Source organism: Miscanthus floridulus, chromosome 7, assembly GCF_019320115.1.
Source record: "Miscanthus floridulus cultivar M001 chromosome 7, ASM1932011v1, whole genome shotgun sequence".
Lineage (NCBI taxonomy): Eukaryota > Viridiplantae > Streptophyta > Magnoliopsida > Poales > Poaceae > Miscanthus > Miscanthus floridulus.
The window spans coordinates 81,598,685-81,622,548 of record NC_089586.1 but is presented as its reverse complement, the minus strand read 5'-3'; the positions used below and the strand labels follow the sequence as shown (position 1 = coordinate 81,622,548).

The window sequence follows — 23,864 nt, the reverse complement described above, 5'->3', positions numbered from 1 at the left end:
TGAATGTGTGGCTCTGAGAACCGATATGGAAGGTGATTGACTAAATAGCCGATTCCAGCATACTCATAAGAATAAATCAATTAAAGCTTACAGAGTTATGGAAGGAAAATCGGTTATCGTTCAGGATGAATCTTATTATTTAGACAAATATTAATCAATGGCAATAGGATGTCATCAATAATCAGTTTATGCTAAGCCAATGTCTACAAATAACCGAATCCCTTTTTATATACAAGAAGCAGCTCATCATCATTTAACCATTTAATAAAGATAAATCTAATGAACATATTAGATTTCATCTATCGTTATTACCAGTGAAGCATGAGGCAGAATCATGCAGGCCATAGAAACAGCGATAAATTCGATGACCCTAACTTATTACTAATATCAATGGGGCATGAGACAGAATCATGCAGGTCGTAATACAATAATAAGATCATGGGGCTAACATATCTTACAACCTAACTTTACTTCAACGGTCTCATAATGTGAACTGCATATGTGAAAGCACTTCATATCGGCTAAAATAGCCGATTCAGGCATAGCGCACAGTTAAGATCATGCCCTATCAGGAACAGATCTACCAAATAACTATCCCCACTCTATGGTGCTAGTAGTGGGGTGTGAGGCAGAATCACATAGGTCGTGATAACAAGCCATAGAACGGTTTCATTAGCCAATAGATCTATTCAAGACTAGACATGCCTTAACCGCACACTATGTGCAATCAAGATTGACGTAAAATAGCCGATAAAACATAACTCATCGTTTAAGACGCAGATTAGATCAGTTTAGATTAACAAACGATGGGTTAAACAGGATATAAGGCCGATCTAGATCAATCTCAATCATACGAAGTGATATTGCTGTAATTAAATAAATAATGAAGGCAATAAGCAATATCAGTAACTTAATGAATCTATCCAAAGGATGCCACCCTTAGATAGAGCCGATAACTTGACCTTAATCTAGTTCGAGCAGTGGAGGTCGACCGGATCGATGCAGCCGTACTTGAACTAAATAAAAATTGATAACTAGCTTATACCAGAGTCATAGTAGAGGTCGACCGGATCAATGCAGCCGTACAAACAGAAGTATAAACCATGATGGTACTTATAGACAAACCAGAGGTCGGCCGGACCGATGCAGCCCTGCTCGCTAAAGAACTAGCCGAGATCTACTCTACCCCTACTCCTAAGGGGTGGCCGGAGCCAAAAAAAGTAAGTAACTTATATTTGATTGATTGTGTTTTTACAATAGCCGAGGTCTAATAGTTATACCAGAAACCTACGCATGAATGCTACTTAAGCACGTCTTATCACAATTTTTGGCCTAAGAGAAAACATTCCTAATTTAAGATAACTTGGATCCTAATCTTTCTCTTTTTGTAGAGTCCAACATGATTTTCCCAGCGCCGATCGTAGCTTTTGTCGTTATCTGCTGGCGCTATCTGACGAAAGCTGATCCTAGTGCTGCATTCGAATCAGCTGATACTGACATTCATGCAATCGATTCCTTAATGACATGATCTTGGGAGCTTTCAAATCCCAGCAGTTCTTCTTCCAAATTTTGGTGTAAACACTGCTACTATCAATTTTTGAAACTGCTACTGTAATATGAAACAAGATGAAGCTGCTGTTGTGATCTGCTGTTGTGACCCTTTTGTAGACTATGGCTGGCTTATATATATTTACTTGTAATTTTTTGTATTGCTGTTGTCATATATATATATATATATATATATATATATATATATATATATATATATATATATATATATATATATATATATATATATATATATATATATATATATATATATATATATATATATTCATCTCTTGTTGTGCAACTTTATTTTATGGATGATGGCTATACACATGTGCAGCTTTATCTTATGACTACCTTTCTTTGTCTTAGGATTTTAAAGTGCAATCCACTCCAATCAACTTTGCGGACATTAGAGAGAAGCTCGCCTCGTTTATTGTGTCATAGATCCTTGACAAAACAGGCGAGTTTCATTGTTCACATACAAAACCATGATGAAGTGCCTGGTATATATATTCATTTGATTTGTGACCTGTGTTTGGAGCCTGTGAGATATATACATGTGAGAATAACCTAGCAATGAACAATCGATCTATGAACTGCGTGTGATATATGTGTACTGTGAACAAATTAAGATTTGAGATGAATAGTTATGATCTTGTGTGTGTGTATATGTTATTTTCTGTGAGATTTGTCTATATATATCTATGATCTATGTATATCTGTACTGTTTGGGCTATGTTGTGGGCTACAGACGGGTCTAGGCTAGACTCGTCTATGGTAAGGAAAATATTACAGACGCGTGCAGAGAATACGAGTCTGTAATATGCTACTTACTACAGACGCGTTTACAAACATCGTTTGTAGTAGTATCCTTACTACAGACGCGTGTATTGTATATGTGTCGGCAATATGTTTCTTCACACATACATGTTTACAAACATCGTTTGTAGTAGGATTCTTACTACAAACGTGTGTATTGCACACGCGTCGGCACTACGTTTCTTCACACAGACTGTTTACAAATGTCATCCGTAGTAGGATTCTTACTACAGACGTGTATAATAGACACGCGTCTGAGATATGGTTCTTCCACAGACGCGTCTTAATCTTGTCGACGCGCGTCTCTAGTAAGAGCTTACTGTAGACACGTGTAGATACTCACCAGTCTCTGTTAAGGGCTTATCATAGATGCGTGTTTGTTTTGTCACAGTTGCATATTGGTAACATACGTCTGCAGTATGTGCTTATTACAGACGTGCTTGTTACGTGTCTGTAATAAGCCTTATTAAAAACGCACGTGTTGAGACGCGTCTGTAATGTGCCTAAACGCACGTGAGTGATGTACTTTTTTTTACATAGTATGGTATTGGGTTGCCTCACAAACTAGCTAGGAAGTAGGAACTACAACTCCCTTTGTTTTTATTTAGTTTTGTAATTTCTATTCTACTATGGCTAGCTAGCATGGCTCCTGTGGAATTTCGTGTAAGGCCAGTCTCAATGCTTAGTTTCACTACACGGTTTCCAAAAAGCCACATCAGCTTTAGTGGGATGAAACAATGAATGAAACTAGCCTTCACAGTGCAACGATTTCATTGCACCAATTCCAAAATTAAGCAAAGCATTTAATTGTTGTTGAATGAAGGATCATATGCACCGATTAACTGTGTAGCCATTGACACACACAGACACACAGAGATAACATTACCATTGTTCAAATAAATGGAACAGCCTCAGATAAACGGAGCACCATTGTTCAGATAACATACCATTCTTCAGATAAACTAATATAGATATAGCCTTCAGCCTTGCACACGGCCAGACAAACGGAACAACAACATTCAACCTTTCAAAGATAACTAGAGCATACGACTGGAACTTAGATAGTAAACTAAGATATATAGATAAAAAAGTTCAGATAGCCATCAGCCTTGCACACGGCCTCTCACTGGTTCTTCTCTGCACCCCATACGTTTAGTACTGCAGGATCAGATTGCCTTTAGCCTTGGTTTCAGATTTGCCTTCAGCCTTGGTTTCAGCCTGCAGAAAGAAAAAAAATGTTCAGCATGAGCTCTCAGGCTTCACAAAAAAACAGTGCAGGATCAGATCACAGATGAAGTAGTTAAATTCTTAAGCTTTATAACTAACTACAATAGATTACAATTCTTAATGCATAAGATAGTCACAAGTACCAGATATATGTGCACGTCCACCAAACTTATTCCAAATATGTTCAACCAAATCATTCTTAAGTCAGCGATGAGCCGATTTATCTCGAATAGAAGTGTCTTTTTCTAAAGCTCTCTCTAACGGAACATTCTGATCTGGAGAGAATTTCGGTTCTTGAACCGTTGATGAACTAGGAGGCACATTTAGATCTAGATTTTCTTCAATAATGTCTTGTTCCTTCTCATCTTCAACTATCATATTGTGAAGTATGATGCAGGCTAGCACGACATCACGGAGGACAGCTCGGTCATATAGACGAGCTGGTCGTTTTAAGATGCAAAATCGCTGCTGCAATACACCAAAGGCTCTCTCGATATCCTTTCTTGCCCCTTCTTATTCCTGTGCATACAACTTCTCCTTGTCAGTGATAGGGAGTCATATTGACTTAACAAACACTGCCCATTCAGGGTATATTCCATCAGCAAGAAAATACCCAATGTTGTGTTGATTCTCATGTACCATGTACTGGACTCTAGGAGCTTGTCCTTTTAGCTCATTGATAAAGATAGTGGACTGGTTCAAAACATTAATATCATTGTTAGAACCTGCTACTCCAAAGAACGCATGCCAAATCCAAAGATCATGTGATGCCATAGCCTCAAGTATCAGCGTCGGCACTTTCTGATCACCCTAAGTGAACTGACCCTTCCATGCATTTGGGCATCTTTCCCATTGCCAATGCATGCAGTCAATGCATGCGTCGGCACTTTCTGATCACCCCAAATGTTGGTTTGCAGATGGAAAGAATGAACTAGTTGCACAGATAAATAAAGAAAGATTGGTACAGAATTCAGAAAGAATGAACTAGTTGCACAGATTGAAATCAAATGGTTACCATGAATTTGGGCATTGTTGGTTTGCAGATGCCAAATTTGGGGGAATGGCGCCCCATCCTGCTCCTTGCGGTGTCCATGGCGGCACAATGGATGTTGGCGCAGTAGAGGAGGAGCTAGGCACAGCAGGGCCGACAGTCGACGCAGCAGGGGTGGGGGTCGTCGCGGTTGGCGTTGCAGTCGGCGCAGCTGGGGACGAAATCGGCGGCGCCGGCGGCGGAACCAGTGGTGGCGCAGGCACGGCGACCTTCTTCATGCCGAGCCGATGTTGGCGAGCGTTCCCTCCTCTACCGGGAAGGCGTCGCCCAGATTCCTTTGCCGGTGGCGGATCCGTGGCGGCTCGCTTTGCCGGCGGCGGATCCATGGCGGCTCGCTGGCGCTAAACCCTAGGGATGGCGGACGGCGGACGGCGGATGCGGACGGCGGACAGGGTGGGTTTGCGCGCGCGGACGGGGTGGGAGCTGGATGGTACAAGGAGGGAAGAATCCTCGGCAACGCGAGAGGATGGGGACGATGGTGGCCGGCTCCTCGCGCGCACGGGATCAGGGATGATGAAACGATCTTCCTCAACGCTGGTTTCACGCGAATACCAAGACTTTGGAAACAGTGCGACCCCGTTTCACCGAGATGAAACTTTCTCCTTCTCTCTCCTCCCCATTTCATGCAAAAATTCCTTTACTGCTGATGTGTCACCACATTAAATGTGCATGACATCCCTGTGAAACTCCCATTGAGACTGACCTAAATAAATTAAAAGAAAAAAATACTCCTATTTACGAGTAGAACGGACAAGGAAGCGGCAGTCAAAAGCTGCAAGGATTGAAATCCTGTGACGTACAACAACAACCGCCAGGTGTGTATCAACACATTGGAGGGTTAGGTGTACAGTCCTTTTGGGCTTTAGCCTCATTATTTTGATGGACGATATATTTGTGTATTATATGAAATTGTTTATCGAGTGCAGGCCAGGACGCACCGTGTGCCTATATAATAGCAAGCTATAGTTTCCACGCCCGTAACCGATGCCTTTTGGTTCCGGCGTCCGCCAAAGCTACCTTTCTCTCCGATCTCCACATCCTCGCTAGGCAAAGCCTTGGCCTCGATCACGCGTCGCGTCGAGCCGGAGCCGCGGAAGGGGAGAAAAGGTGTGCAGCTAGTGAGGTCCCCGTGTGGCGTGTGCCCGCACCGCACACATGTTCGATCCCCGCGCTCGCGTCGTGTCGTGTCATGTATGCTAAAGTTTAGTAATAATAAAAAGCCTAGCGCGCCCGCAGTGACGGGGTGTGAGGCTATATGCGATGTCACGTTGAGTATTTGATAGTAATAATAAAATAAATTACACAAGTCATCAGTAATCCACGAAATAAATTTATTAAGTTTAGTTAATTCATTATTAGAATATATTTACTGTAGCACAACATTATGAAATCTCTAATTAGATTTAAAAAATTTATCTCATAAATTAGTTTTAATCTGTGGAACATCCGATATGACTAAAGTTTAGGCGGAAAAAACTAACAAAGCCTAGCGCGCGATCGATCCAGGCCCAGCCTAGGATCCCGTATCCGATGGATCGAGAACGTCGCGTCAGGGACGCGCGATGCGTGGATGAAAGTATGAAACCGTCGGGGCTACGGTCCACATGCATAAAAACGCAACAGGGATCGGAGTTCGCTCCGCATAAACCGGCCGTTGGGCGCGGTCCGAATTCGAAGGCCCGTCATTGACCGGGGCAAACGTACCAACGGTTGCTAGCTAGCTGGGGGCAGTTGGGACCATCGTGTCACGCCTTTTGTTTTTGTTTTTCTTTCGCACCGCGCGTGCTGTGCGGCCATGCAAAGCCCACCACCGGCGACAACGACTCGCCCGAACCGTTGCAATGGATCCACTCATATTCTTCTTCGTCGATCCCGAGAAGAGACTGCTCTGGCCACACGGAATAAGATCATTTTCGGGATCAGGACTCCTGCAGCTATCCATCCCTGCATCACGCTCCCGCTGCAAAGCCCCTTTTTAAACCTAATTAAAATTAAATTACTGCTGATAGCGCTATATAACTTATTCCCTCTATTAGTTTATTGCTTATTATCGCATCCTTAATCTAGCTCGAATCTACGGCCTTCCTAGGCGAGAGAAAAAAAAAAGAGAGAGCAGCTTTCGGCTAATTCCATTGCTCCTGGACAGGAACTTCGCCTAATTAATACATTTGAGCGGGCGTTCATTCGATTTAGAACCGGCGAACGATCAGACAGCAGCTCCCCTCCCCACTCGCTTTTCCATGGCTGACGTCACTGCCTAAAAAATACCAGGCCATTTATTTTAAAATGCTATAACTTCTAAACGAAGTATCCATTTTCAATTCTATCTGTATTGGTGTGTTCTACGCGACGAAGCGAATAAAACTAGACCCCACTTGCATATGTTGTGATTTATTTTTCATAATAACAATTTATGGATATTAACTTATAAGCATCTCAAGAGTATCCAATTTTTTCTTCCCAAAAATATGTTATTTTCCAACTCCTATAAAGACATTAGGAGGAATAAATAAGCAGCCTGTTCGGTTGGCTGGTTCGTATCGTTGCTGGTTCGTGAAGAAGTACTGTTGGCTGGTTTGTGTGAGAGAAAAATACTGTTCCGGCTGGAAATTTACGATCGTTTACGACAAGCCACAGCCAAACGAACAAGCTGAAGACCATCTCTAACAGTTTCTAATAATTCACTCCTAAAATAAGAATACAATTTTATATCAAGAATCTTATACTATTTCTAAATTATCCTAACCACTTTTATAAATTATTTGTCTCTTATACATTTGCATCAGGAACCCTTTACTACTTTTTATTTTTTTCTCCACTCTTTCACCTTTAGATTGACCACACTATACACGCGTTTAGATCGGCCGGAGGGGATACGCACGACTTTCAGTCCGCGCATCTTTACGCGCAACGGAGGGTTTTTTTCCCAAGTGCTAAAGATTAGGAGATGGGTTTTTTTTCTATCCTGCTAAAAATCGTGGATTGGGAGAGTATTTTAGATATTATTGGAGATGCTTTACAACTTTTGCACACAAATTGTATTGAATAACTTATGCACAAAATTTATATCGAATAACATATGTACATAAGTTGTGTTTGATAACTTTTGTATACAAGTTATGTTTGGTAACTTTTGCACACATAACCTTTGTACATAAGTTGTGTTTCATAATTTTTTTGTTTCTAAATTTTAGTGTAAGTTATAAGTTAATTTGTTCTTTTGTGTGTCAGTAGCTTTTGTGTTAGCAAGTTTGTCACAAAGTTATTAGTTAATTCGTTCTTTCGTGTTTAATAACTTTTTGTAAATAAGTTGTGTTTCATAACTTTTGAGTTTCTAAGTTTTTCGTATAAGCTATAGGCTATAAGTCAGTACACATAAATTATTACTATTTTTTTTTCTTCAAAACATATATAAGTGGAGTCTATTTTTGTTCGTCTCGTGGCGTAGAACACACCGGTGCAGACGGAATTAAAAACTAATACACCGTTCAGAAGTTGTGGTATTTTAAAATAAACGTTTTCTGTTTTGTAAGGTGACATCATCAGCAGCAGCAGGAAAGGGAAGCTGCGCGTGTGCTAGAGCGCACGAAAAGAGAGAGACGTAAATGAGATCATCCATAAAAGGAAGCAGTCGGGAATGATTTTCGTTCGTTCGACTCATTCCTAGTGAACGTTCGCCAAGGAATCTGATTCCAGGCAGACACTGTTACTGGGGCGCTGATTGCTGTCACTGCATGCCTTTCCGCCCCTGTGACTGTGAGAGTACACGGTACTCCTACCTCCCTTTCTCTTCCTGTCCTAGTGTCCTCTATGCTTCTGTACTCTTTTTTTTTTCTTGTCTCGATGTGAGAGAATCACCAGCGTATCAAATCGTCCGTTTATAGAATCTTATCTTCTTTTAGCGACAGCGGTGCTCCAGGAAAAGTCTCGTAAAAGCCTCTTGGAAAAGGGACGTGTGCCTTACCCATTGGCCGGAAAAGGAGCATTTGTACCAAACAAAAACCCACACGGAAATATCGTTATTTCAGACCTTATATTAAGGCCCTGGGTTACCCCTCTAAAAGTTTTAGGAGCTAAAATCTAGATAGAATTTGTCTAAAAAACCAAACACCTCCTTCTAAAAGCTTCTAAAAACTTTAGGAGGGGCTAAAAACTTTACGAGCTCCACCCCATCCTAAAAGCTCCTAAAGTCCATCCTGAACCCCACTACCCCTCCTTTATTGCCCTGCCCACTAAAAGCCCCTAAAGAGGAGGGCTGCATGGTCTATTTGCTAGTGCGTTTATTGCTTTTAGTCAGTTTTAGAAGATGAAACCAAACACTCTTTTAAGAGGTTTTGGTAGCCTCATAAAAGCTCCTAAAAATTTTAGGAGCTTAGAACCAAATAGGGCCTCCCATGAAATTATACTCCTGCAAAATCGTTAAAACAGGCCATTATTGCATTTAGTGTTTAATAAAAAGCATAATTAGGTAACCATTTTTATACCTCCCATGAAAAGGTTGTATAGAATTATATTTTTTAAAAACATGTACATAATTTTTGCAGATTTTATTGGTGTGTCATCCTCTCCACCCCCACCCCCCCCCCCCCCCCCCCCCCCCCCCCCCCCCAATGGATAATGGATAGTGCTTCTTTTGATACAACTAGAGAAAATGTATAGACGGAATCACGGAAAGCCACTTGTCAGCCTTCCTCCATTTTGTATGGAGGATACGGACACATCTGTTGTCCTTAAGGTGTAAAATCTTAGAAGAATCCAAAGGACTGACAAATGAAAGTAGCAATGGTCGAGTGAGGTTAGTATTTATTATGCTTTTGAGCTGCCAGGGGTGAACATGGGCTGCTGAGACTAGAAAAAGAGAGTTGGGAATGGGAGCAAAGGGGAGCCAAACCCAGAGAGGAAAACCTCCCATGAAGAACTAAATGTCTTATTCAAATAACATCTCCATAGATTGCCCACCCGGAGGATTTGAGCTTCCAAACTAGCTCGAAGTGGGACGAAGAACAACAGTTTTGGTTGCATTAAGAGCTGGAACTGCAAAGTAGAATGATCAAAGGGAGATGGAGGCAACAGAAGTGGACCCAACTAAAACACGAGGAGGCCTTAGACATGAAGCTTAGCTAATGGCCTCGTTCGCTGATCTGAAACTTGGCTGAAACTGGCTGAAAAACATTGTTCCGGCTGAATTGTTGTGAGAGAAAAACACTGTTCCGGCTGAAAAAAGAAGCCGAACAAGTCGAATATGGGGTAAGCCGAACAGAGCCAATGATGCAACTAATAAAAAAGAAAAAAAATAAGAGAAAGGGTTAATCCCACACACACACCTAATGAGATAATTACTCTGCGACCACACCTTGACTTAGTCTAATCTTCGTCTTGCTTTGGTCAGCACCGTCTAGGGCTCTACGCGGGCGCGTAAGCACTTGTGATCGTCGGTCTAGAACAAGCGGGACACAAGGTAGATACTCCATGAACATTACTTTGCATGAGCGAAATTTGTTAGAAACTAAACGTGATTGAGCAGTAACCGTTAGTGCGCAGCTCATCATGGCCCCATCATCAGGTATTGTATTTCAGAAAAGAAAAGAAAAAACAAGCTGGGAACATCCTGGGCGGGGGCGAGACGGCGAGTATATAACCACCACCTGCCGCCCGCTTGAGCTTGCCCACACTTGTCACGCAAAGTGAAGGCACGTACTACTGACGCACACAAAGATACACACACACGCAGGCACAAGAAACAAACCGCACCTCCTCCCCCTCTTCCGATCCCCAGCAGCCGAAAGCGGAGGACCGGGAGCTGAAGCGGTTACCCCTCATCTCCGTCAACTGGTGAGCTCCCTCCTCCTCCTCTCCCCGCTCTTTGATCTCGCCCTCTCTTCTTTCTCTCCGGCCGGCCATCAGTTCCGTCAGCGCTCAGCAGGTTGGGCGACTGCCGCCGCCGCCGCCGCCGCTGGTTTCTTTCCGAATTGTGCTGTGTATTCTGTGCGGTGGATCGAGTTGCTTCGAGAGGCGATGCGGAGATGTTTTGCTTGTGCGCGCGCGGCAGCTGGGTGTGGGTGGTGCCCTGCTTTCTCGACTCTGTTTCTCTTTGCACTGATTGAGCCAGCGTGTGTGATTCCGTCGTTTCCTCTCGCGTGGATGTTTTTTGGGCAGGATCGGTGCTTTGGGTGAAAATGCTTCATCAGTCATCACTGGGTTGTTGTTCTTCGTAATAGTGCCGGAACCTCGGATCGATCTTAATTACAATGTTTTTCATCATAAAAATAAGGTGTCACTTTGATGGGATAGAGTCGTGCTCTCCCACTCCCAGTGATAGTTTCTAGTATATTCGAAGCCATCCGATATTTGGCTCTGAATATACAAAAATTGAGAAATTTGGGGGCAGTCTTGAGGGAAAAAAAAGAAACTAGTGGCACTAGGTCTGGCTTCTTGTCTTGTAACGACTCCTGAATTCCGTCATTTTCTTTATGCACTAGTTTGTTCAAATGCAAACGGTTTGAGTTATTACAAAGATTAATAGTGGGGATCTCAGAGATTCTTCTCAGGGAGGGCAAAGGAGACCATCCATTTATAAATGCAGTTGTCAATCGGATAAAATAACTAGTGAAAAACGGCCGTTTTCAGCTTTTCTCTAGTCCCGATGTGCTGGTTGACCATATCAGGCCACATGTTCTGTAGAACATCTGTGTGCTTTTCTTAGAGCAAGGCTAATAATACAGTCGGCTTGCCGGCTGTAAGGTTTTTTGCAGCCTTCTCTCAGCTCACTTATATAGTAGTTAGCTCTTTACAGTTAATATATGGTTCACTTGTCTCTCTCATAGACTTTCTTGGTTTTTGTGCCCAAGCCGGCTGTAAGCTTACAACCCGCTTCTCCTCTCTCTCCTCCACCTCAGCATTTAATCGGCTTACAGCCTGCTATTATACTTGCTCTTATTGCATCATGTTGAAGTTGAAACAAAGTCAGACCTGTTTTATCCGTTGTAGAGGTGGTCTTGATGAAGTGGCTGCTACCTGCTTGGTTGCCCTTCTGCCTTCCTCTCCTCACTGACAAGGGCCGGCCCTCTGTTATCTCAAACCTCTGATCCATCTGAATTTCTGAACCTTCAAACTCTGTTCCACGACCATAATTTTTTCAGGCATCCCACAAGAAAGCAAGATGGATGGTTTCGTGGATCCCTTCGTCCCGGAACCGGCATGGCCACAGGACACCATGTTCATCGGCTCATCCTGGCCTGGCAGCGCTTCTTCCCTCGCCGACGCTGCAGGGACGTACCTGGGAGCTGCAGCTGCTGCACCAGATCAGTTTCACCTCCAGACCGGCTCCTCCACAGCGCTCTTGAACGTCAGCGGGAAGGAGATCGTGTCGCCCGTGGAGCTGCACGAGCAGTTCCTGAGCGCGCACCTGCCGGACGACGTGGCCCAGGGCCTCAACTTTGAAGCGGACTCGGTTCTGAGCACGCCCTGCGCGATATCGCTCGCCGACAGCGCCCCTGTGGTGTGCAGCTCCAACGACAGCAGCGGGAGCGAGCAGTCCGGCCTGCCGCGGTTCCTCCTGGGAGAGCAGCCCGCGTGGCCGCCTTCCACGTTCCCGCAGATTTCGTCGGTGGTTGGGGAAGAAACCTCGCAGAGCTTCGGTTTCAGTGCAGTTAGCAACAACGATCTCCTGCGTGATGGGAAGACGTATCCACAGCTAGGCAATGTGCCCTCTGCACCACTGCAGATACATGTAAGTGACCTCGAAATTTTCCGCTTGATTATGTTCTCGCATGAATATGCTCGTGATTTCGCATGTTTTATTATGCTTGCAGGATGATGTCGAGTTCAACACTGGAAAGATGCTCTCTTTCACTCCGGGTCTTGGACAGCAACTGAACACTAGTACAAACTTTGGCGATCTGCAGCTCGGTCAAAAGGTCAGGATGAGATGCCTGCTTTCTTCTGTTTGTCTTTTTTCTCGCCCATCTTCCATCTGTAATAACAGAATAGAAGCATGGTGTACTCCTACTTATTGGTCAATAGTACCACCATCTAGAGGCATCAAATAAAGCTGCACAGTGAGCTGACGATGTTGGCACAGTCTGAGAGTGCACCATGACGCGCTTGTTCGCCTAACCTGATGGCGATCCTGCAGGAACTCAGCGGTCTGCATCACCTGAACCTCTCGTCGCTCGTCTCTGGGCAGCAGCTCTCGTCGTTTAATGCAACAGGAGCGACGCATAATCCTGAACAGGTTTTATGTCGTTCTCGTCTCTGTTGATTGCTGTTTAGTACGTATACTTTTGGTGCCAAAGTTTGTTTGAGAATCGATCCTGCTCTGCTCCTCCACATGTACAGTCTAGCGAAGTCAGCAGTGGCAAAATAGGACTGAACGCGCCGCCGTTCATGACTCGACCAGAGGTGGCAAATGGCAATGGGGCTGCTGGGAATGGAGCTCCTAAGCCGCGCGTCAGAGCTCGCCGTGGCCAGGCAACTGATCCGCACAGCATTGCAGAGAGGGTGGGTGAATGACCAACCATTGGTCATTGCCGTTTTCTTCTTTGTCTGAAACTCTGAATTTTAACGGACCCATCCAGAAACTGAGTAGGAGTACTTACTGTGTTATGTATCTCGCAGCTCCGAAGGGAGAAGATCTCTGACAGGATGAAGAATTTACAGGAGCTCGTTCCAAACTCCAACAGGGTACTGTACTCGATTGCATGCTCTTCGACTATTTCTTGTCAAATAACAGTCGACTGTAGTAAATCATCAGTTTCTGAAACCTGCATTTGTGCTGTGCAGACTGACAGGGCATCCATGCTTGAGGAGATCATCGAATACGTCAAATTTCTCCAGTTGCAAGTGAAGGTTCGCTCACCGTCACCACCATTCCTCTGTTCCATGCCGTCTGGCTTAACATCCTGTAAATTTCTACTGACCAATGTTGCCTGCCTGTGATTGAAGGTTCTTAGCATGAGCAGGCTGGGCGCGACAGAAGCCGTCGTCCCGCTCCTGACAGAGTCTCAGACCGAGGTAAATTAAATCACATCACGCGAGCCTGAATGAACTCAGCGACACTACTACATTGTGCTTCTTGTGACTGGGCTGCTGGCTGGCAATGCAGAGCTCCGGTGGCCTTCTCCTGTCCCCGAGGTCAGGCTCAGGCAGGCAGCGGTCAGGCGGAGGCAGCCTGTCGTCGTCTGAGGCCCGGGACGGCGCGGCGTTCGAGCACGAGGTGGCGCAAGCTGATGGAGAGCAACATGACGACGGCGATGCAGTACCTGCAGAGCAAGGGCCTGTGTCTCATGCCTATCGCGCTGGCGTCGGCGATCTCGGATCAGAAGGGGGCGTCCTCAGCGGCGGTCCAGCGGAAAATGGGGGCGACGCCAAGGAAATGCTGCGCGCGGTGAAGCCCCTGGGAAGCCCAATCCAAGGGAGATGAAGCCCTTGGGCGGCTCATCGGTGCAGTGCAGTCCCCGGCATCAAAGCCATCTCGAGTTTAGATTCCCATGTCCTAACAGCTTGCGCCTTGTTTTGCATGATCCTTTCGCAACTTGTAGCCATGAATCCTGGACCCTACATGTGTTCCATCGCAAGAACGTATATGATTAATTCTCCTCCAAATTGAATCCTTCTCGAGCGCAAGCAACGCAACTAATCGCCACCCACAGGTTTTGAGTTGAAACAGCACACGTTTCTTCTTTTATATGGAGAAGAAGACGAACTGACGAAGGCGACCAATAACATCTTTTTCGCTGGAAGAGAAAACTGGAACCTCGGAGAGTAGCAAAAGCAGAGTTTTTTTTCCTAACAGAGTAATTTGAACTGGTTTAGTTTTCGGACTCGCTACGTCGAATCCTAGGCCTTGTTTAGATTGAGAAAATTTCAACCCGATGAATAGTAGCACTTTCGTCTTATTTGGTAAATATTGTCCAATCGTGGACCAACTAAGTTCAAAAGATTCATCTCGTGATTTCCAACTAAACTGTGCAATTAGTTTTTTTTTTTTACCTACATTTAATGCTCCATGCAAGTGGCTAAAATTGATGTGATGGAGAGAGAGTGAAAAAACTTGGAATTTTGGGGTAATCTAAACAAGCCCCTAGCGAATGTATGATACGAGTCAGTTTGAATTCTCCGTCCAACCAAGGTGTTCATCAATCAATAGATTAGATGCGACGCCACGTCGCTCCCTCCCTAGTCACTAGTCCTTCCTGGCGAGCAGGCGCGCGCGGAGCTCGGCCGCGTCGACGTCGGCAAAGCGGTCCTCGGGGGGCCAGCACCCCGTCTGGGGGGTCCCTCATCCAGAACCCCCTCCTTGGACGACGCCGCGCCGTCAGCGGCACCCCCGGCGCCCGGGGCTCTCGCCGCCATTGCCCCCGCCGGCGCGCGCACCTCCGCTGCGGCCGCGTAGCCCCTCCTCCGGCTGCGACATAGGGAATGCAAACAACAGAGCACAGAGCAGGCGTTAGCAAACAGAGGCAACTACAGACAGGGTACGTCGGAGGAATGCTGGCCACCTGAGCGAGAGCAGCTTGGTGACGGCGGCGCGCGGCATTTCTCTGTCCTCTCGGAATCACAGGCGAGTGAGTGAGGGAGCCGAGGGAGTCGCGACGGCGTGCTCTGCTCTGCCTCCGGCGAGGTACCGGGCGGGACGTGTTTGAGTTTATATAGGAGGGGGCGCGGGGACAGGGTGGGCGCGCGGACGGCGCTAGGGTTTTTGGTCGGGGTATTGAGCCGCCGCCACTGCGGTGCGCCGCGCAGCTGACGACAGCTGGGCTGGATCGCGTGGCGGATGGAGCAGCCCAGCTCGGGTGCATCAAAAGGCGCGTCATGCGTGCCGCCTCGCCCGGTGCGCTCTAGCCGTTTGCTACTTCTGCGACCTCGAAGTCTGCGAGGCTAGGGGAGACCAGTTCAGACGAAGCGCGATGTGCCATTTGAACGCCGTCAAATTAGCCCCAAAACTTGAGCTCGCCACAACTAGTAGAGAGATTAATCTAGAGAAGCTCAAGAAGCAGACATTGATTTTAATAAAAATAATCTATATCTATTTATATCTATATCTATATATACTTCTAATTTTTTAATATTAAAGAGCAAAATTTCTGCCATATTAATTTTATGTCTTCCTATTTGTGCTTCCGTCTTTATGTCTGCCTTTAACTCGGATTCTCACTAAAGTCCGTGTTTCTGTTGCAACAGGGCCATTGGCGTTTTTTGTTTCGTGCTTAACTCGGACTCCCGCTCACGTCCGCGTTTCTATTGCAACGGGGCAAGTGCATACGGATTTCCAACCATTAGCCACAGTGCCCTTGCGCCTTGGTTGAGCAGTAGTCATCGCACTTCGTCTACTTGGAGATGCTGCAGCCACGGTACGAGGACTTCACCCGAGTCGTCAAGCTAGTACAACGTGTCGTTCACTCAACCACTGTGGCACTAATTCGAGGGTCGCAAGGAGGTCCCTAGAGTCGCTATCCACAATCTCTACTAGCGCAGCTAAGCCGCAGGATCAAGTTGTAGTAAGACACGACACGAACCAACCATAAAAAAATTTATATAACTTAGAAACTATACATCGTGATTAATTATAAAAGACATTACATTCATAATGATGCAAAACTAATAAGCAAGATACAAGTTCACATTTACATTAACCCGGCATAAGGCTTATCCCGAATTCTACTCTGTTCTCTGGAGAAGTCACTTGCTATTATAGTAACGACACCTTCTCAGGGACGCCCATGCCATCGTCTGCTAGTCCATTGACTTCACTCAAGCTTGACTTGAGTGATCACCAATTTTTTAGCACCTATAGCAGCTTAACGGCAGTAATGTGAGTACTCAGAGGGCTTATTCAATCATATAGTGTTTGGTGGATACAAAGGAAAAAATAATAGGCATTTCAAATATTTGTGAAAAGTCTAGCGTAGGTTAGAATATGGCATGCTATGCTCAATTTCTATTTATTAGGTGAATCATTCAAAGACATAAGTGATCATATAAACAACACAAGTATAAGTTACACCTTGCTCTCACTACTCTAAAACTAGAAGTGAGAACAACTAGTTTTCATCTGAGGACGTTCATGCTTTCGAAAAGATCTCTACAAAGGTATACAACTATATCCTCACAGAGACCAAGGGCGAACCTCCATATCCATGCTCGGATACAGGTTGCCTCGAGGTTCCAACCTTTATTTAGTGTGGCTATCTAGCCTATGGTATGACGATGAGCCGAGGTACTTTCTCTTAGCTACCCTGTGCTACACCTTGAGCCGAATCCATGCTATTAGCGAGTCACCACTAAGTACTCAGTTTATCACTCCCATACACTACATGTGGTCTGTATGGTGGTTATTCCAACTTACTATCATAGAGGATGGTCCTTAGCCACTCCACAAGCTACGCCACTCAAGATCCAGCACTCACAGTGGCCTTACCCCTTGTTGAGTCAAAGTCTCACATCAAGTTCATGTTTAAGTCAAATTAAGAGTTGACCTTAGGCAAGTTATAAACTAAGTCAAACTATATCCCTTTACAAGTTTTAGGGTTGATTAGATCTCGGTGAACCATGCTACACGCATGAATGTGAGTTCCTACTCACAGTCAACTTCTACCGGTTCTAGGCACTTAAGCATGATTAATCGTCCCGAGCCCAATTGAGTAATATATATAATTGACTAGGCTATCCTTTACTTTATATGACTTGAGCTAACTTTAGTGAGGTCATGTTAGTAGATTAAACAAACTTAGCAGGAAGTACAATCATATACAACTCATATACCTGCAAGAGAGTGATAGAATTGATGGAATTGAGATTGCTCATGGAACTTGCTGAAATTGGATGATAAAGACAGATAAATCTCATGATCCAAAATAGAGAGTTTGCTTGATAAACTGAGTGGACTGGTGTCATCCTCAAAGATGTTTAGACATGGGGTAGGGTGGTTGGTTTGGTAAGTCAAGGGTTGTAGTAAAAAAAATATTTGTGGTGTGCTCACAGACTCTCCTTGTGTGCCGTCAAACAGTTCGGTGAATTATTCCTGAAGAGGGGATTTTTGGGGCTTTGGATCTATGTGTTCCTGCAGACAATTTGTGGGTGTGGTGCATAGTTCAGGAGAATAGGGAACAGTATGTGGATGCATGACAAGTTACACCAGCTCTGTGTGATATCTCGATCGATAGTTCGAGGGATTAGGCAGACAGTCCGTCGATGCATCAGGTGAAAAAACATGTAGGTGCTAACCGTCCGAGCATTTTATGGAATAGTTCGGCTCTGTTCAATAGTCCATTAGAACACGCGAACAGTCCACCAAAGTGTCAACAGAACCTAGATGAGTTGTTCTTTGTGTTCTTGGGGTTGGCTCTTAGGTTTTGTGGGTGATGTTTTCTAGGTGTGTTTGGTGATGATCTAGGAGTGTCTAGGTGATGTGTTGGCGTTGTGTAGCCTAGGATTTTGCCTTGCATGGAGGTGTGTTTGATCTAAGATTGAGTAATGGGCAAAAGCATGATTAAAGGAGAATAAAACATGAAAGTGAGTTTGATGAACTTAACTTTGGTGGCTTGGTGACCTTGTGTCACCTAGCTGAAGCTCGTGCTCCAAGTGTTCTTGCATCCAAATGAGGGAGGAAGATTTGCGAAATTAAAGGTTGCAAATTCCTTGCACTAAACATGCATGCTCATTAGAGAGAAATTTAGAGAATGAGTAGGGCTTACTCTTGAGATGGATTTGACATCAACAATCTTCATCTTCGACCACATGCAAGATGAAAATTAAGGATTAGGGTTGGGATTTGCATTTGAGAAAAAAGAAACATTTCTTCAGCTCACTCAAGTGATGAAGATGGAGAAGAGGATGAACTTCATCTTCTTCTCTTGTTAACAGTGATCTTGCTCTTAGCTTGGATTTCTTCTTCCCTTTTCCTTCTTTTCTCCACCCTTGCTCTCCTTCTCTTTCTCTCTCTCTCTCTCTAGTTCTTAGGCGTATCATCATTTTGTCATCATTGGTTATGACATAACCAGCGGTGAATCTGTCTCACCACCAGTTAATTTGAGGGGCAAAGGGGCGCAGAGACCAATTGAGCTGGCGGTGAATATATGTTATCACCGCTTGGTGACCGTTTGAAAGCTCTAGTTTGGTTTTGGTAAATTGATAAAACCCTAAGTGCTAACCTAGTTTATCAAAGTGATTATGAGATAGGTAACACTACTCCAAGTGTTTAAGCAAATAAAGATCATGACATGATGATGATGGTGATGGCATGGTGGTGATCAAATACTTGGACTTGGAAAAGAAGAAAGAAAAATAAAAAGCTCAAGGCAAAGGTAAAATTGATAGGAGCTTTTCGTTTTAGTGATCGAGACACTTAGCGAGTGTGATCACATTTAGGATCGATAGCCGTACTATTAAGAGGGTGAAACTCGTATCGAAATGCGGTTATCAAAGTGCCACTAGATACTCTAACTCATTGCATATGCATTTAGGATCTAGTAGAGTACTAACACCCTTGAAAACATTTGTGAAAATATGCTAACACATGTGCACAAGGTGATACACTTGGTGGTTGGCACATTTGAGCAAGGGTAAAAAAGATAGAGTTGAAAAGGAGTTGAATACGCAAGTCATGGGGTGACCGAACGCGTCCGACGTGAGGACCGGACGCGTCCGGTGTCTTCCCGAAGTGATCGGACGCGTCTGGTATTCTAGCCAGGCGCGACAGAGTTGACGAGGTGACCAGCCTCTAGGTCGTAGCAGTGACCAAACGCTGAGCAATCGCTATTTAGCGTTCGGTCGAGGTGACATGGGGCGCAGGTGTTGGTCCAGAGAGGACCAGACACAGGGGTGCGTCTGGTCGGCCACACCGAACATGTCCGGTCGTGGTTGAGCAGCTCTAGGAGCTCTCTAGACTCGACCAGACGCAGTGACCGAACGTGTCCGGTCGCCACACCGGACGCGTCCGATATGAACCTGCAAGACTCAGGTTGTCAGCGCTATAATAGATAGGATGCTGGGAGCATCCGGTCCAGTCAGCTCAGAGCGGCTCTAGGATCTCTCTGGGCTCGACCGGACACTACGTCTCCTGCGTCCTGTCATTTTCTAATAGCGCGTCCGATCATGTGGTATTACTATGCGTAGAGATAGCCGTTGGGCGCTAATGGCTAAACATTTGAAAAGGGACACGTGTCGGTCTGGCTACGACCGGACGCTGCGACCGGACGCGTCCGGTGCACACAACCTGCACGTCCGGTCGTCCCACAGTCAGCCCAATAATTGAGCCAACGACTCTATTGTTTGGGAGTGTCTATAAATATCATTTGGCCGGCTCTAGCTCACTCTCTTAGCCATTTGCATTGACATAGCAACCTTGTGAGCTTAGCCAAAGCCCTCCCACTCATCTCCATCATTGATTTAACATCTTTGTGAGATTGGGAGAGAATCCAAGTGTATTGCTTGAGTGATTGCATCTAGAGACACTTGGTGTTCGTGTTTCGCTGCGGGATTCACTTGTTACTCTTGGTGGTTGCCACCACCTAGATGGCTTAGAGCAGCGAGGATTGTGAGCGGTGATTGTAAGCGGTCTTGTGCCTTCCCGGTGGAGTGCCGAAAGGTAACTCTAGTGGAGTGCTTGTGTCATTGAGTTACCTCACTTGTGGGTAGGTTCTTGCGGTGTCCAATTGTGTGGACGAGGTTCGTGCAACACCTCTTAGCCATCGAACCACCAAGCATTGGTTGACACAACGGGGACTAGCGTGCCGGCAAGCACGTGAATCTTAGGAGAAAAATTGGTTGTCTCTTACCCATTGGTATTGTTCCAGTGATTAATTTAGTATTCATCTTGTGATTGGTTCACTCCTCTACATAGTGGTATAATCACCTTACTTACTCATTTATATACCCGCAAACTAGTTGTAGTAAGCTCTTTAGTGTAGCTAGAATTGAGAGCTTGCTTTGTAGCTTAAGTTCATCTAGTGGAGCTCTTTAGTGTAGCAAGTGTGAGAGCTCTTAGTGAGTATTGACTTAGTAAATTATGTGTCTAGTGATCATAGTAACTAGAATTGCTGGATAGGTGGCTTGCAACCCTTGTAGAGCTAGAGCAAGTTTGCATTTCGCTATTTGTTATACTAATCAAATTGCTCAGTTAGTTTGTAGATTTTTAAATAGGCTATTCACCCCCCCCTCTAGCCATATTAGGACCTTTCAAGTGGTATCAGAGCTGTGGTCATTATTTGATTGAAGGCTTAACAACCTCGATGCCAAATTATGGCTCAAGTTGTATTCAACCATGTGGGAGGGCAAACCACCATTCTTTGATGGCACATGTTATGATTATTGGAAGAGAAAGATGAAGATATATCTTGGTTCAATCAATGATCAAGTGTGGGATGTGACCTAGAGTGACTATGCTATCATTGATCCTGACAATCTCACCAAGCAAGACAAGGCCAATAAGCAATGCAATACAATGGCTCTCAACACCATATACAATGCCATTGATTCCAAGGTGTTTGAGCAAATCAAGGATTGTGATAGAGCTAATAAGGTGTGGAAGAGATTGAAGAAAACATATGAGGGCACACCAGCGGTGAAGAGTGCCAAGTTATATATCCTTAAGGACAAGTTGACAAGCTTCAAGATGAAGGATGATGAGAGCATTCCGGAGATGTTCCATTGGTTGCAAGTGATTATCAATGACTTGAAGGCTTTGGGAGAAAAGATCAATGATGATGATGTCTCTCATCGGTTCTTAATGTGCCTACCTCCAAGATTTGAGATGTTGAGATTGCTTATCATAAGAGGAGGATGTAAGGAGATTACCCCTAACCAAGTACTAGGTGATGTCATGACATAAGAGACATACCGTGTGGAAAGGGAGGGGGTTGACAAGGATGACAAGAAGGAAGATGAAGACAAGAAGAAGAAGAGTGTAGCATTCAAGGCTAGCTCATCATCTAAGAACAAGGGCAACTCTAAGAAAGAATCAAGTGATGATGATGATCTTAGTGATATTGATGATGAAACTATAGCTCTATTTATGCGCAAGATGGGTAAATTCATGAAGAAGAAGGGCTATGGTGCAAGAAAGAGAAGAGATCACACCAAAAGCAAAGAATATGTGAGAAGATGCTATAATTGTAAAAGCCCCGATCACGTTGTAGCGGATTGTCCCTACAATAGTGACAATGATGAGGATAAGAAGAAGAAGCATAGGAAGGAGAAGAAGAAGATGATGATGATGACCTTCTAAAAGAAGAAGAAGGATGGAGGCTATGTGGTCACTTGGGATAGTGATGGCTCTTCGGATAGTGATGGCTCTAGTGATGATGGCAAGAAATCTATCAAGAAAGCACTAGCAAGCATCGCCATCAACAACAAGTCCTCCATCTTCGACACTCCATCGACATGCCTCATGCAAAGCCTACCAAGGTAAAATATAATCTGAGTGATGATGATGAATGTGAAAGTGATGCTTGTAGGAGTGATGATGATGATGAGGAGGAGTATACCAAGGAGGAGCTCATGGATATGTGTGAGCAAGTGCACACTTGCTTTGAGATAAAGAGAAAGGAGTGCAAAGGATTGAGCAAGAAAGTCAAATTTCTTGAGCAATCCATTGATGAGCTAAGTGCCACTCATGAGAGGCTAATAGAAGCCCATGAGAAGCTTGGCAAAGCTCACTCTAAGCTTGAAAAGGCTCACTCCTCTCTCATCGAGCAAGTCAAAAAGGAGGAAGCCAAGAAGGAGCAAGTGATTGTGTCTTGTGATGTGGGATTAACATATGATATTATTGATGAATCTTTTTATAAGCCCATTGTAGTTGCTCCCACTAACCCTTCTTGTAGCACTTCTACTTCAACTTCACCTTTGAGTGATGGTTTTACTTGTGATGCCTCACTAATGGTGGAAAATGAGACCCTCAAAAAGGAGATAAATGAGCTCACTCATGCCTTAGGCAATGCCTATGGTGGAGATGCCCGCTTGCTAAAGTGCTAGGGTAGCCAAAGGTTTTCTTTCAACAAAGAGGGATTAGGCTATACCCCCAAGAAAGACAAGATGGCCTTTGTCACTCCCAAAGCTAGTTTTGTGAAGGGCAATGGTCGGTTTTGCAATAGATACAAGCAAGTTAGGCATATAGAGCAATATTACAAGACTAACAAGAACAAGCTACCTAATGTATCCTCAATTAGATTTGATTCTTGTTACATACTTGTTAAGGGTGCCAATGGTGTGAAGGCTAAGTTTATTGGTACACCAATTGTGGGCCCAAAGAAGAAGGCCATTTGGGTACCAAAGACCTTGGTAACTAACCTTCAAGGACCCAAGCAAGTTTGAGTACCTAAAAAGAATTAATCTTCTTTTATAGGTCAATTATAAAGCCGAAGGAAGGCACTGGGTGCTTGATAGTGGGTGCACACAATACATGACCGGTGATCCAAGAATGTTCAATTCAATCAATGAAAATAAAAGCAATGGGATTAATAGTATCACATTTGATGACAATGGCAAAGGCAAGGTCAAAGGGCTTGATAAGATTACAATATCCAATGACTTGAGCATTTTCAATGTGCTACTAGTAAAGAGCTTGAACTTCAACCTATTATCGGTAGCTCAATTGTGTGATCTTGGTTTCAAATGCATATTTGGTGTGGATGATGTAGAGATCATAAGTGTAGATGGCTCTAACTTGATATTCAAAGGATTTAGATATGAGAATCTATACTTGGTTGATTTCAATGCTAGAGAAGCTCAATTGTCGACATGTTTGATCACTAAGTCTAGCATGGGTTGGTTATGGCATAGATGACTTGGTCATATTGGTATGAAACAATTAAACAAGTTGATCAAGCATGGCTTAGTTAGAGGCTTGAAAGATGTCACATTTGAGAAGGATAAGCTATGTAGTGCATGTCAAGCCAGAAAGCAAGTTGGTAACACACATCCTAAGAAGAGCATGATGAGCACATCTAAGGCATTTGAGTTGGTGCATATGGACTTGTTTGGACCAACCACATACACTAGGATTGGTAGAAACAAATATGGATTTGTGATTGTGGATGATTTCACTAGATATACATGGGTGTTCTTTCTTATGGACAAAAGTGATGTGTTTGCAATGTGCAAATCATTTGTCAAGGGCATCACAAGGAGTTTGAAACAACCATCAAGAGAGTTAGAAGTGACAATGGTAGTGAGTTTAAGAACACTAGAATTGATGTGATGTGTGATGAATTTGGAATTA

At 44.3% G+C, this 23,864-nt stretch overlaps 1 protein-coding gene and 1 pseudogene across 1 annotated transcript; one reads left to right on the top strand and one right to left on the bottom strand.

Moving 5' to 3' along the window:
* Positions 1 to 10,332: 10,332 nt before the first annotated feature.
* On the top strand, positions 10,333 to 14,336 carry LOC136463580 (uncharacterized; annotated as a pseudogene).
* Positions 14,337 to 14,734: 398 nt separating this feature from the next.
* On the bottom strand, positions 14,735 to 15,185 carry LOC136463578 (late embryogenis abundant protein 2-like). Its single transcript, XM_066462568.1, is given in 4 exon segments — positions 14,735 to 14,921; positions 14,923 to 14,940; positions 14,942 to 15,053; positions 15,148 to 15,185. Coding segments are annotated over 4 exon segments (258 nt in total). The 3' UTR covers positions 14,735 to 14,831.
* Between the last annotated feature and the right edge of the window lie 8,679 nt (positions 15,186 to 23,864).